General features: G+C 35.8%; 1 protein-coding gene and 1 pseudogene across 1 annotated transcript; one reads left to right on the forward strand and one right to left on the reverse strand.

Moving 5' to 3' along the window:
- On the forward strand, positions 4,412 to 5,351 carry OR6C271P (olfactory receptor family 6 subfamily C member 271, pseudogene; annotated as a pseudogene).
- Positions 8,627 to 9,571, reverse strand: OR6C7 (olfactory receptor family 6 subfamily C member 7). Its single transcript, NM_001390664.1, has one exon. The coding sequence runs from the start codon at positions 9,569 to 9,571 to the stop codon at positions 8,627 to 8,629; it is 945 nt and encodes a 314-aa protein (NP_001377593.1).
- Positions 9,572 to 12,699: the final 3,128 nt, after the last annotated feature.

Genomic DNA, 12,699 nt, shown 5'->3' on the forward strand with positions numbered 1-12,699 from the left:
CATTACATAAAAATATTGTTATGAGTCCGTTAGATAACTGCATAAATCTTATCATTGTCTCTCAAACGAGTTTCCTCAAAGATGGTTATTATTTTTTATATTGGGATCATCTTCCTCAAAGGTAATAATTGATTTTACTTTTAGGAATAATAATAAAAATAGTATTTACTCTGGGAATGCATGCCTTAAAATTTTTATATAATATCACTTTTCTTTTAATTAAATTAGCCCTCATAATAATTCCATGAAATATAATAGTCATGTTCATAGTGGAAAAGAAACCTATAACAACCTATACAACTCAGAGAGTTGTATTTTTAATAATTTCTCTTGGAATACAAATCCCTAATAGCCTCACACATTTTTAACTAAAGTTAAGTCCTGATGCCATATTTTTATAAGAATTTATTTCCTTTTTAAGTTAAAAATTGTCTTCAGGCATAGATAACAGTTAAAACATAGACAATTAGGGGAGAAGCAACATTTCTAGGAAAATATACAGATTTTGAGAGTGACTTAGGCCTTTACAGTTTTCTCTTCATTATTCCTATTCATACTTATTGGTGCTTTAATTTGATTTCCCTTTTTCATTAAGAAAGAAACAAGGACTTTTTTTTTTTTTTTTTAAATTAGGGGTCTGAGAGAAACAGGACTCTGAACTAATTGTAGGACTAGCAAAGGCAGTCATAAAGTAATAATCTGAAAATAATCTAAATTAACTCTTATGAATTTTTTTTTCCCCCTTACAGTCATGATGATGTTTTTCCATGGTATTAGATGTCAGCAAACACAATCAGGAGTGGAATGAATCATTCTAGAAAAAGGTTAGGGTTGTTATAAAACCAGGCTATTACCCAATATATCAAATTTAATAAATATTCTGTTCTCTTCTGTGACAAGTTATTCTAGCTTATAAACCTAACACCAAGAAAAAGATCCTCAAGTGAAAGGAAAAGATAAGGAAGTGTAATACTGTGTCGTATGCAAAGGGTGAAAACTGCCTTGAGGATATATGTGTTCATAGAATTACTTATGATTTCCTTAGGAGTCTTAAAGTTATGAAGAGAAAATTCAGTACACATAGAGAATGTGAGAAGCTAATTTGTTTCCAATTATATTGTTGAATTTAGAGAGCTTCCCACTCGTGTCTCACAATTTATATAAAATAAGGAATGTAATCTTTAATAGACATTTAAATATTGTCACTTTTTTAAATTGGTGAATTTGGGGAATGCTAGTGATCTTTTCTCAAAGAAGCCATGCTTACACTTTACTATGGAATAGCATATGTGTCGTGAAAATCACTTCCAGTTATCTTATTTAACACAATGGCCAGCATTTGTTTATCATATAGGTTAATTTTCACTTTCAATGAGCCACATGCCTGTTTCGACAATGAGATCCAAGACACTGTTGCTAAGTCACTTCAGTCATATCTGACTCTTTGAGACCCTATGGACTGTAGCCTGCCAGGCTCCTTTGTACATGGGGATTCTCCTGGCTGAATACTGGAGTGGATTGCCATGCCCTCCTCCGGGGCATCTTCCCAACCTAAAGATGGAACCCACATCTCTTATGTCTCCTGAATTGGCAGGCATGTACTTTACCACCAGTGCCACCTGGGAAGCCCTTATCCAAGACACTAGAATTCATTACAAAGGAAGGGACAGAAAGGAATATGTAACTTGTTATCCTAAGTTCCATGGGACTAAGGGAAAAAAAAAGCTTGAATGAGTTGTAAGGAAAAAAAAAAAAAACTCGGAAATAATGTCTTAGAAGTTTGGATATATTCTTCATTACTTTACCAAAACCATCCCAGGAATGGTTAACACCTCACATTCCAGAAGTGGTTTACAGATCAGAGTCATCAGTTCCGTTCAGTTCAGTCGCTCAGTCATGTATGACTCTTAGACACAGTTGTTAATTATAGATGATTTTTGTTAACTGAGAACAATGACTTTTATATTTGTAAATATGTATCAAATTCTGGGTTGCCTGAATTTATTGAGGAAACTCAGCTTCCTTTTAACATAAATTCATTATTATTACCGTTAAATGGAATGACAAAATAAAGGTTTTCATTGCTATTTCATGTTTATACTAATACACTGACAAAATAGAGATTCTATTAAGGGAATATTAATGTAGACACTTCCTAGGTGGCAGAGTTGGTAAATAATCTGTTTGCCAATGCAAGATTTGCAAGAGACTTGGGCTCAATACTTGGATGGGGAAGATCCCCTGAAGTAGAAGATGGCACCTGCACTCCAGTATTCTTGCCTGGAAAATTCTATGGGCACAGGAGCCTGGTGGGCTACAGTCAATGGGGCTGCAAAGTGTTGGACACTTCTGAGAAACAGAAACGGACAGAAAATACTAGTAACATTTAGATGGAATAAATTTTGAAGAAAAAATATTCTCTGGAAGGTAATGTTTGTTTTCAGATATCCATATACTTTGGTTGAGAGCTTAGCTGAAGAGCCAATGGAGCGAAGCAACCATCTGTGGGATTATGACTGAACACCTCTAAGTGAGAGTCCTGCCCATGCAGAATGATATGTCAGCATCACAGGAGCCTTGATTGGCCTTGGATAGCTGGTCCCTCAACATCCCTCCTGGCAGGACTCCGCGGGGTCCCAAAGGGAGCGCCACCCTGTTCTTTGGGACCAGGGTCAGGTGCAGAGAGCCCTTCATCCTGGGACTGGATGCAGGCAGAAATGTAGTCACCCCATCACCCATCACGGCGCCCAATTTGTAGGGAACCTGGTGCTAAACCATTCATAGATGACCTAATTCTGGTTTGGGATTTCCTATGTAGCAGAGCTGCATAGGAATCAACAAACTTCCATCTAGTCAAGGCTGTGGTTTTCCCAGTAGTTATGTATGGATATGAGAGTTGGACTGTGAAGAAAGCTGAGCACTGAAGAATTGATACATTTGAATTGTGATGTTGGAGAAGACTCTTGAGAGTCCCTTGGACTGCAAGGAGATCCAACCAGTCCATTCTAAAGGAGATGAGTCCTGGGTGTTCTTTGGAAGGAATGAGTCTAAAGCTGAAACTCCAGTACTTTGGCCATGTCATGCAAAGAGTTGACTCATTGGAAAAGACTCTGATGCTGGGAGGGATTGGCAGCAGGAGGAGAAGGGGACAACAGAGGATGAGATGGCTGGATGGCGTTTCTGACTCAATGGATGTGAGTTTGAGTGAACTCTAGGAGTTGGTGATGGACAGGGAGGCCTGGCATGCTGCAATTCATGGGGTTGCAAAGAGTCAGACAGGACTGAGAAACTGAACTGAACTGAGCTGACTGATGTAGCAGAGCAGCTCCGTTGCTGCTATCTACTTAAAGCTTCAGTAATTTGGCCAGTTGATGCCAACAGCTGACTCATTGGAAAAGATTATGATGCTGGGAAAGATTGAGGGCAGAAGGAGAAGAGGACATCAGAGGCATGGCATCACCATGGCATGATGGCATGGATGACATCACCAATGCAATAGACATGAACTTGAGCAAACTCTAGCAGATAGTGAGGGACAGGGAAGTCTGGCGTGCTGCAGTCCACGGGGTCACAATGAGTCAGACACTATTTGGAGACTGAACAACACATTTTGGTTTCCTTAACTCATAACACAGATGCAATCTACTAAACATCCACTCTGCCTCCTCTCTTGACTGTCTAATATCTGAGAAGACTGCTGAAGCAAATCCATTGTCTGGATTCCTTTATTCCATTATTTGGGGCCTTAGAAGAGGAGTATGAGGTTGGGAAGTTAATATGAGTCTAAGTGGAAACTTAGAAAACTATCAGGTTATTAAATATTTCATTCCAATGACTTTCATTTTGGAGACATATCCACTGGGTGACTTTTTCCTGACACATTTAGGTTTTCTATATTACAGTAGAGAATAGCAATACAAGGAACCAGCTGACACAAACTAGGATAGGATGATTTTATGGGGCTTGAAAAAAGACGAAGTCTTTCCCAACAAGGAGGGAATCCTCTAAGTGTGGGGGGTGGGGCATTTTACAAGTCAACAGGTAGCATTTATTTTACTGTATTTCCTAGGTTTTAGAAAGATCTAGGTGATGACCCCTGCTTTTTCAATTCAGGTATGTGATTTGGATAAGATTTTTAAAAATTATTTCTACTTTGATTCCAACCTGTAAAACAGGGATTTGATAAAGAAATATTCTATGTGAAACACACATACTGGCATATGGTAAAAACTTACTTTAAAGTAAGTTACCTATTTTTATTAACTTGTTTTTAAAAATCTCCTGAATTATGTTAGCATGGCATAGTAAGTTTACTTTCAGAAACAAATCCCATTGTTATACATGGATAATCCCCTTTTCTGTGTCTTCCCTTTGTGTTTTCTTCTGACGGTTACTTAAAAGAAGAAGTAAAATGAGAAACAACACAGAAATAAGAGATTTTATCCTCCTGGGACTGTCGGATGACCCACAACTTCAGGTTGTGATCTTTGTCTTTGTGCTCATCACCTACATGCTCAGCATCACTGGGAACTTGACCATTATCACCCTGACCCTGCTGGATATCCACCTCCAGACCCCCATGTATTTCTTCCTCAGGAGTTTCTCCATATTGGAAGTTTCATTCACAACTGTCACTATTCCCAAGTTCTTGGCCACCATTATTACGGGAGATAAAACTATCTCTTTTAATGATTGTATGACTCAGTTATTTTTTTTTCATTTTCTTGGGAGTCACTGAGTTTTACCTTCTGGTTGCCATGTCCTATGACTGCTACATTGCCATCTGCAAACTGCTGCATTACTTGACCATCATGAATCACAGAGTCTGCACGCTGCTTGTCTTGGCCTCTTGGCTGACTTCATTCTTAATTATATTCCCAATACTCATGTTCTTCATACAGCTTGATTACTGTAAGTCCAATGTTATCAACCATTTTACTTGTGATTATTTCCCTTTATTATACCTTTCTTGTTCAGACACCAAATTCCTAGAGATACTGGGGTTTTCCTGTGCTGTGTTTATCCTCTTGTTCACTTTAGCATTAATAATTCTGTCCTACACATATGTCATCAGAACAATTTTGAGGATCCCTTCTACCACTCAGAGGACAAAGGCCTTTTCCACGTGTTCGTCCCACATGATTGTCATCTCCATCTCTTATGGCAGCTGCATTTTCATGTATGTGAATCCATCTTCAAAAGACAGGGTGTCTTTGAGCAAGGGAGTGGCTGTGCTAAATACCTCAGTAGCACCCATGCTGAACCCCTTTATCTACACTCTTAGGAATCAGCAAGTCAAGAGAGCCTTCATGGACATGGCAAGGAAGACTATGTTTTTCTCAAGGAAATGAAAATATAAAAGTCCCTGTTTCATGAATTCGAGGCATATGAATGAAAAGCAATTAAATTAAACTCCAGGTTTTTCAAAATTTATTAATATCCACACAGCCTCCCTAGATTCATTTTCATCATTTATATTTTTATTGTCAGCAGTTTACTAAGGATATTTGCATATGTTTATTTTATTTTTGCCATTTAAATTTGAACTTTTCATATATGTACATATATATATACATACACATTTTTTTTTTTCCATTCAGATTGCAAACCTTCTCTCATGTACTTTTCTTCTGGTGAAATTTTAAAATGCAAGAGATAATAGCATTTTGTGATTTCACCAGAATTACTCTTTTCAGTAATTGAGTAAATATTGTATCATGTTTAATCTTATTTTTTATTACCACACAAGGATAATAAACATAATCTTACAGTCTCATTAGAACATTACATATACTCTCCTTTTCATATTGTGGCCAATTTAGGAACTATGTGGAAAACAGTACAACTTAGAAGAATGATGTAGTTACACTTTCTTGAGAAATCAAAAAACTTTCTCATTACTTAATTTAACATTTTCTGTGCTGTATAATTTATCAGCTCAAAGACTATTATAATGAAGAAAACATGAAAGCTATTAGGGAAAACTATGAAATAGCCTCCACTTCTTGGGGAACTCCAAAATTAGCATATGTATCATAATAATTCTTTTAAAATACCTGAAGAAATTATCAATTAAAAACAATACACAACGTGAGAGTTGCAAGTTAAATTTTATTTGGAGCAATATGAGGATTGCAATCCGGGAGACAGACCTCAGATATCTGTGAGAAACAGATGTAAAGAGGTATAGGGGAAGGACAGTATATATATGATTTGTTAAAAGTGGAGTACATGTATTCAAACACATTTCTTTTTGTAGAAAGTTTCTGGTCGACTCATGAAAAGTCTGCTAGTTATGAGAAACAATCATCACCATGAAGAATTTTAGTGTTTTTGTTGATATGAGGAGACACAAGAATTGGGCTCATAAAATCAGCTCCTGAGGCTGTTTAACTATCTGAAGGCCTGTCCTGCCAGTTTTCCCAGAGCACAAAATCCCTCAGTCCTGCTCTCCACACTGAACTCCTTCAGGCGGTGTTGAACATCAGCAGCTGCACAGCACATAATTTAACCCTTGCAGAGACAGATGGCAAGCACTCATGACAAGTGCCAATTTGTAGCTGACAAAATAAATATTATTGGATACCAAAGATGACCACATTTACTGTGGTCAGTTGTATATTTGAATAAAAGCTTGATGTTAAGCTGATCTTTTGATAATCAGTAGCTAAGGGGTGTTATAACTTTCTCATATTTGTGACTATTCTGAGATAATAGCTTGTACATACAATTCTTTTAATTGCCTCTTTAAGTGATATGCCTAATCAATAGGAGTAAAGAAGGTAACAAGAGCAAAGTTTTACCATATATAAACTTGAGGGTTTTTGTTAAAAATGCTTATTTAAGCATTATCATATTGGAAAATGTACTGATCAGAATTTATATGAATAATCATGCAAGATCATGCAATTCTGGCCCTAAACACTTTTTTCTTTTCTGTTTTCCATGAAGTCGAAAATTTATATAATGATGAAAGGTACTCAAACTCATCCCTTATTTTTTTTTGTTTTTTTTTTAAATTTTATTTTATTTTTTAACTTTACAATATTGTATTGGTTTTGCCATATATCAACATGAATCTGCCACACGTACACATGTGTTCAGGATAGGGAACACATCCCTCATTTTTAAACCATTATTATACAAAGACTGTAACCATAACTCAGAGGCAAGTTTTTCCTGATATTCACATACCATACTCAATTGAGAGTCTTAGATCTATCATTTGATGAAACACAAGAAAAACAACTTATAAAAATAATACTGAGTATTCCACATTGTAGGGAAGTCATGCCATTACTTTCTCCTTCCCTCATGCTGAAACATTTATAATTTCTAAGCTCAACCTGTATTTTCACATGGTGAAATTTAGACTTGATTGAGGATTGTGAGTTCTTATTCACTCAATAAATATATACCATAAATAATAGATAGGTTAGTTCTGGGAATTAAAAATCTGTAAAAATTTTACAAAATTTATATAGGAGCCTACGCTGATATTATCAGATAATGCAGCTCTCTACATCATTCTATACAAACTCTTTGGTGTTTAATTTAAATGTTTGTTATCAGTATAATCATTTTGATTATCAATAGCAGGGATCAACACAAACTTTTTCTGTAAAAGGGTAATACATTAATAATTTAGGGTTTGCAGGCATAGTGTCCCTGATGCAATTACTCAGTTCTTCCTGTCTTTATTTTTGATGCAGCTATGAGCAACATGTAAATGAAAGGGCTCAGGTGTGTTCAATAAAACTTTTAACAAAAATAGGTGGTGGGTCAGATTTCCCAGTGAGCGAAGGATCGTCCACCAACCTCCTGTCTTAGAATTTTCCTAAACATTGACCCATATATTATTTCTTATTTAAAATAAGGTAGTATGACTAATAGGTCCATCTAGTCAAAGCTATGGTTTTTCCAGTAGTCATGTATGGATGTGAGAGTTGGACTATAAAGAAAGCTGAGTGCTGAAGAATTGATGCTTTGAAATGTTGTGTTGGAGAAGACTCTTGAGAGTTCTTTGGACAGCAAAGTGATCCAAATAGTCCATCCTAAAGGAAATCATTCCTGAATCTTCATTGGAAGGACTGATATTGAAGCTGAAACTCCAATACATTGGCCACCTGATGTGAAGAACTGACTCATTTGAAGAAACCCTGATGCTGGGAAAGAAGGAAGGTGGGAGGAGAAGGGGACAAGAGAGGATGAGATGGTTGGATGGCATCACTGACTCAATGGACATGAGTTTGAGTGAACTCTGGGAGTTGGTGATGGACAGGGAATTCATGGTGTCGCAAAGAGTCGTACACGACTGAGTTATTGAACTGAACTGAACTGAACTGAAGAGTGAAATTTTCAGAAATCCACATTATTCCTGAGATTCATTTTCTCAAACAAAATGTCTTATGTTGTAACATTTTATACTTCATCAAAAACATATGAATAAAAAATTTACAGAAAATTCTGAAGCAATATTCAGCTTTATCCAATTTATTTGGTTCAACTTGCGGGGAAGTTCAGAATAGGAATAAATAAAAAGGAATCATATAACTGTAGTGAAAGAGTTTTGAGAGAATATGAATGAAGAAATAATTGACCAGAACTTCATTTTTTAATGCTACAGTTAGTTGCATTTACTGGAGAAAAAGATAAACTTTTGGATGGTATCCTTAAAGGCTTGCTTCACTTGCTGGTTCCTCAGTGTATATATAAACGGATTCATCATAGGAGCAACACAAGTATTCAGAATTGCTACTTCTTTCATCAAGGATGCCTTTTCTTTTGCTGAAGGGTTGATATACACAAATATACAGCTTCCATAAGAGATGGAAATGACAATCATGTGAGAGGAGCATGTAGAAAATGCCTTTTTCCTCTGACTGGCAGAAGGCAGCCTCAGAATTGTCTTGATGATGAACATGTAGGATAGAATTATTAATGCCAAAGTAAAAAGCAGAATCACTATTGCAGAGTAAAATCCAATCACTTCAAGGAGCCATGTGTCTGAGCATGATAGTTGCAAGAGAGGGAAATAGTCACAAGTAAAGTGATCAATGATATTAGAACCACAGTAATCTAACTGGAGAAAAAGAATAACTGGTGGGAAAATGTTTAAGAACCCCACCAGCCAAGCACAAAAGACAAGCAATACACAGACTCTGTTGTTCATGATGGTTGTGTAATGCAGGGGTTTGCAGATAGCTACATAGCGATCATAGGACATGGCAGTTAGAAGATAAAATTCAGTGATACCCAAGAAAATGAAGAAAAACAGCTGAGTTGTACAATTGTTGTATGAAATTGCTTTGTCCCTGGTGATAATTGTGCCCAGAAATCTAGGAATACAGACAGTTGTAAAGGAGATTTCTAATATAGAGAAGTTCCTGAGGAAAAAATACATAGGTGTCTGTAGATGGGAGTCCACCAAGGTGAGAATGATGATGGTCAAATTTCCAGTGACACTTAATATATATGTGATGATTAAAAAGAGAAAAATCACAATCTGAAGCTCTGGGTCATCTGATAGCCCCAGAAGAATGAATTCTGTGGGTCTTGTGTGGTTTTTCATTTCTGATTCTTTTCTCTCTCATTAGAACAGAAAATGTATGCTCTCCCTGAAGTTGCTCAGTCATGTCTGACTCTTTGCAATCCTATGGACTGTAGCCTACCAGGCTCCTCTGTCCAATCAAATTTTCCAAGCAAGAGTACTCGAGTGGGTTGCCATTTCCTTCTCCAATATGCTCTCCCTATAGGACTTAAAAAACGTTAAAAGATATTTGCGGATAGAATACAAAAGTTTTAAAGCTTCCATCATGAAGTAGTGTTTGACATTGAAAACCTCTCTTCCCATACAGTAACTTCTCCAGTTTCCTTTCAACCTTTCATTCAAGTAATGAATATTATCTGAAGTTAAATATTGAGCTCTCATCTTCAAAAATACACTCTCACAGGCCATGGATGAAATAAAAGTTACGTGTTAACATTTAAACTGGGACATTTCTTCTACTGTTTTCTTTATTAAGACTTCAAATTATTCTTTAAAATATTTAGCTTCTTTGGTGATAATATGATAATATTTAATTTATTTTTCTCCTTTACTCAGTACTATAAAAACCAGTATGCTTTGTAGATAATCTAAATACAGAGTTTATAATCTTACAGAGGCTATGTAGCCCTCTTCCACATTTATATATATATTTTTTAATTTAATTTTATTTTTAAACTTTACATAATTGTATTAGTTTTGCCAAATATCAAAATGAATCCATCACAGGTATACATGTGCTCCCCATCCTGAACCCCCCTCCCTCCTCCCTCCCCATACCATTCCTCTGGGTCGTCCCAGTGCACTAGCCCCAAGCATCCAGTTGAAGCCCACTTTGTTTAGGAAACTTTCACAAGTTTAAATGACTCTTGTACATAGTAAATATCTCACTTTAGAATATGTGTTTTCCATGGGAATATTTTTTTGGTGTTCTCTACTTTTATGGGTTTGGTTGATGCAACCCTTTCCCACATCATTGTTTTCTATTTCTGATAAAAGGCCGGAAGGACAAGAGAGTGTAACTTCTGCTACTAAAATAAATATTGTGTAAAAATAGTTTAGTTCATGCAATGAGCACATCAGTTTTCTTTTGTTTTACAATATGCTTTAGAAAGTGACTAAGTAGATGGTCAAAACTTTTACTGGGAAGCAGATATTCCTTTACGTAGAGAAGGTCATTTCATTTCTGTAACAGAAAACCATTTAACTTAAGAAAAGTTAATGAAAAGCCCTAGACTTATTGCTGCGCTGGTTCTTTAGGACTCTATGAATAGTTTTCTTGTTAGTAAATAATCACATTTTAATATCAAAAAGGTTTTGAATTCACAAACCCATAAACAAATGCTATTTTAAAACATTTTAATGAGAAGGAATCATATTATTATACTGGAAAATATCAAAGATACTTACTCCCTGGTTCTTCTTGATGATTTAGTCTCAAATTTTAAAGTCTGATTACTTCCATATTTAGATAAATTCAGAGGTGGTGAATTGAGTTGGCAACTTATTTGGTTTCTTTTGTACTCTCAAATCAAGTATGGTGATTTAACTTTGTTTTGGCTCTCAAGGTTTATAGTTCTCATTATGTTTAGACTGGTAATATTTGACCCACAATATCCTTCATTCCTGCTGCTGCAAAATTTGAGGAATATTTTCATTATAATGCAATGCATAGTTGCTCTTTGTCTGTTACCCAAGCTCTGTGTAAAAACTTAATTACACCTGGGCAGACTCATAAAGTACTTCTTACACTTGCTCCTTTTCATATAATATGAAACACTACTTACTAAGACATTTTCTTTGTATTAATGCAAAGATTTTATGTGAATATTTTGTAATTCTATGATAATCTATCTATACAATTTAAGTAACATTTTCCTTAGGCTTCAGAGCCTAACATATTCTACAAATTCTTCTTTGAAAAACAGAAAATAGGAATGTTCTTCTCTATGTATGTCATACACATGGAACTGGATTTATTTTATCTGTCTCCTGTTAGCCCAGGGGAATCTAAGCAAAGAGAGCGCCAATGAGGCATCATTAAAAGATACATGTGAGTCAGTTTTGTAAATATGGATAAAAAAATGTAAAAAGGCAAAATGACTGAGATACATGAGGCAACTTCAGAAACAGCATGTGATATTGAGTGCATGAAATTTAATTTATATCCTGCAACTTTACTATATTCATTGATTAGTTCTAGTAATTTTCTGGTGGAGTCTTTAGGGTTTTCTATGTAGAGGATCATGACATCTACAAACAGTGAGAGTTTTACTTCTTCTTTTCCAATTTGGATTCCTTTTATTTCTTTTTCTGCTCTGATTTCTGTGGCCAAAACTTCCAAAACTATGTTGAATAGTAGTGGTGAAATTGGGCACCCTTGTCTTGTTCCTGACTTTAGGGGAAATGCTTTCAATTTTTCACCATTGAGGATAATGTTTGCTGTGGGTTTGTCATATACAGCTTTTATTATGTTGAGGTATGTTCCTTCCATTCCTGCTTTCTGGAGAGTTTTTATCATAAATGGATGTTGAATTTTGTCAAAGGTTTTCTCTGCATCTATTGAGATAATCATATAGTTTTTATTTTTCAATTTGTTAATGTGGCGTATTACATTGATTGATTTGCGGATATTGAAGAATCCTTGCATCCCTGGGATAAATCCCACTTGGTCACGGTGTATGATCTTTTTAATGTGTTGTTGGATTCTGATTGCTAGAATTTTGTTAAGGATTTTTGCATCTATGTTCATCAGTGATATTGGCCTGTAGTTTTCTTTTTTTGTGGCATCTTTGTCAGGTTTCGGTATTAGGGTGATGGTGGCCTCATAGAATGAGTTTGGAAGTTGACTTTCCTCTGCAATTTTCTGGAAGAGTTTGAGTAGGATAGGCATTAGCTCTTCTCTAAATTTTTGGTAGAATTCAGCTGTGAAGCCATCTGGACCTGGGCTTTTGTTTGCTGGACGATTTCTGATTACAGTTTCAATTTCTATGCTTGTGATGGGTCTGTTAAGAATATGGTATGGGGAGGGAGGAGGGAGGAGGGTTTGGGATGGGGAACACATGTATACCTGTGGCGGATTCACTTTGATATTTGGCAAAACTAATACAATTATGTAAAGTTTAAAAATAAAATAAAATTGGAGAAAAAAG

The sequence above is a fragment of the Bos taurus genome, chromosome 5 (assembly GCF_002263795.3).
Source record: "Bos taurus isolate L1 Dominette 01449 registration number 42190680 breed Hereford chromosome 5, ARS-UCD2.0, whole genome shotgun sequence".
Lineage (NCBI taxonomy): Eukaryota > Metazoa > Chordata > Mammalia > Artiodactyla > Bovidae > Bos > Bos taurus.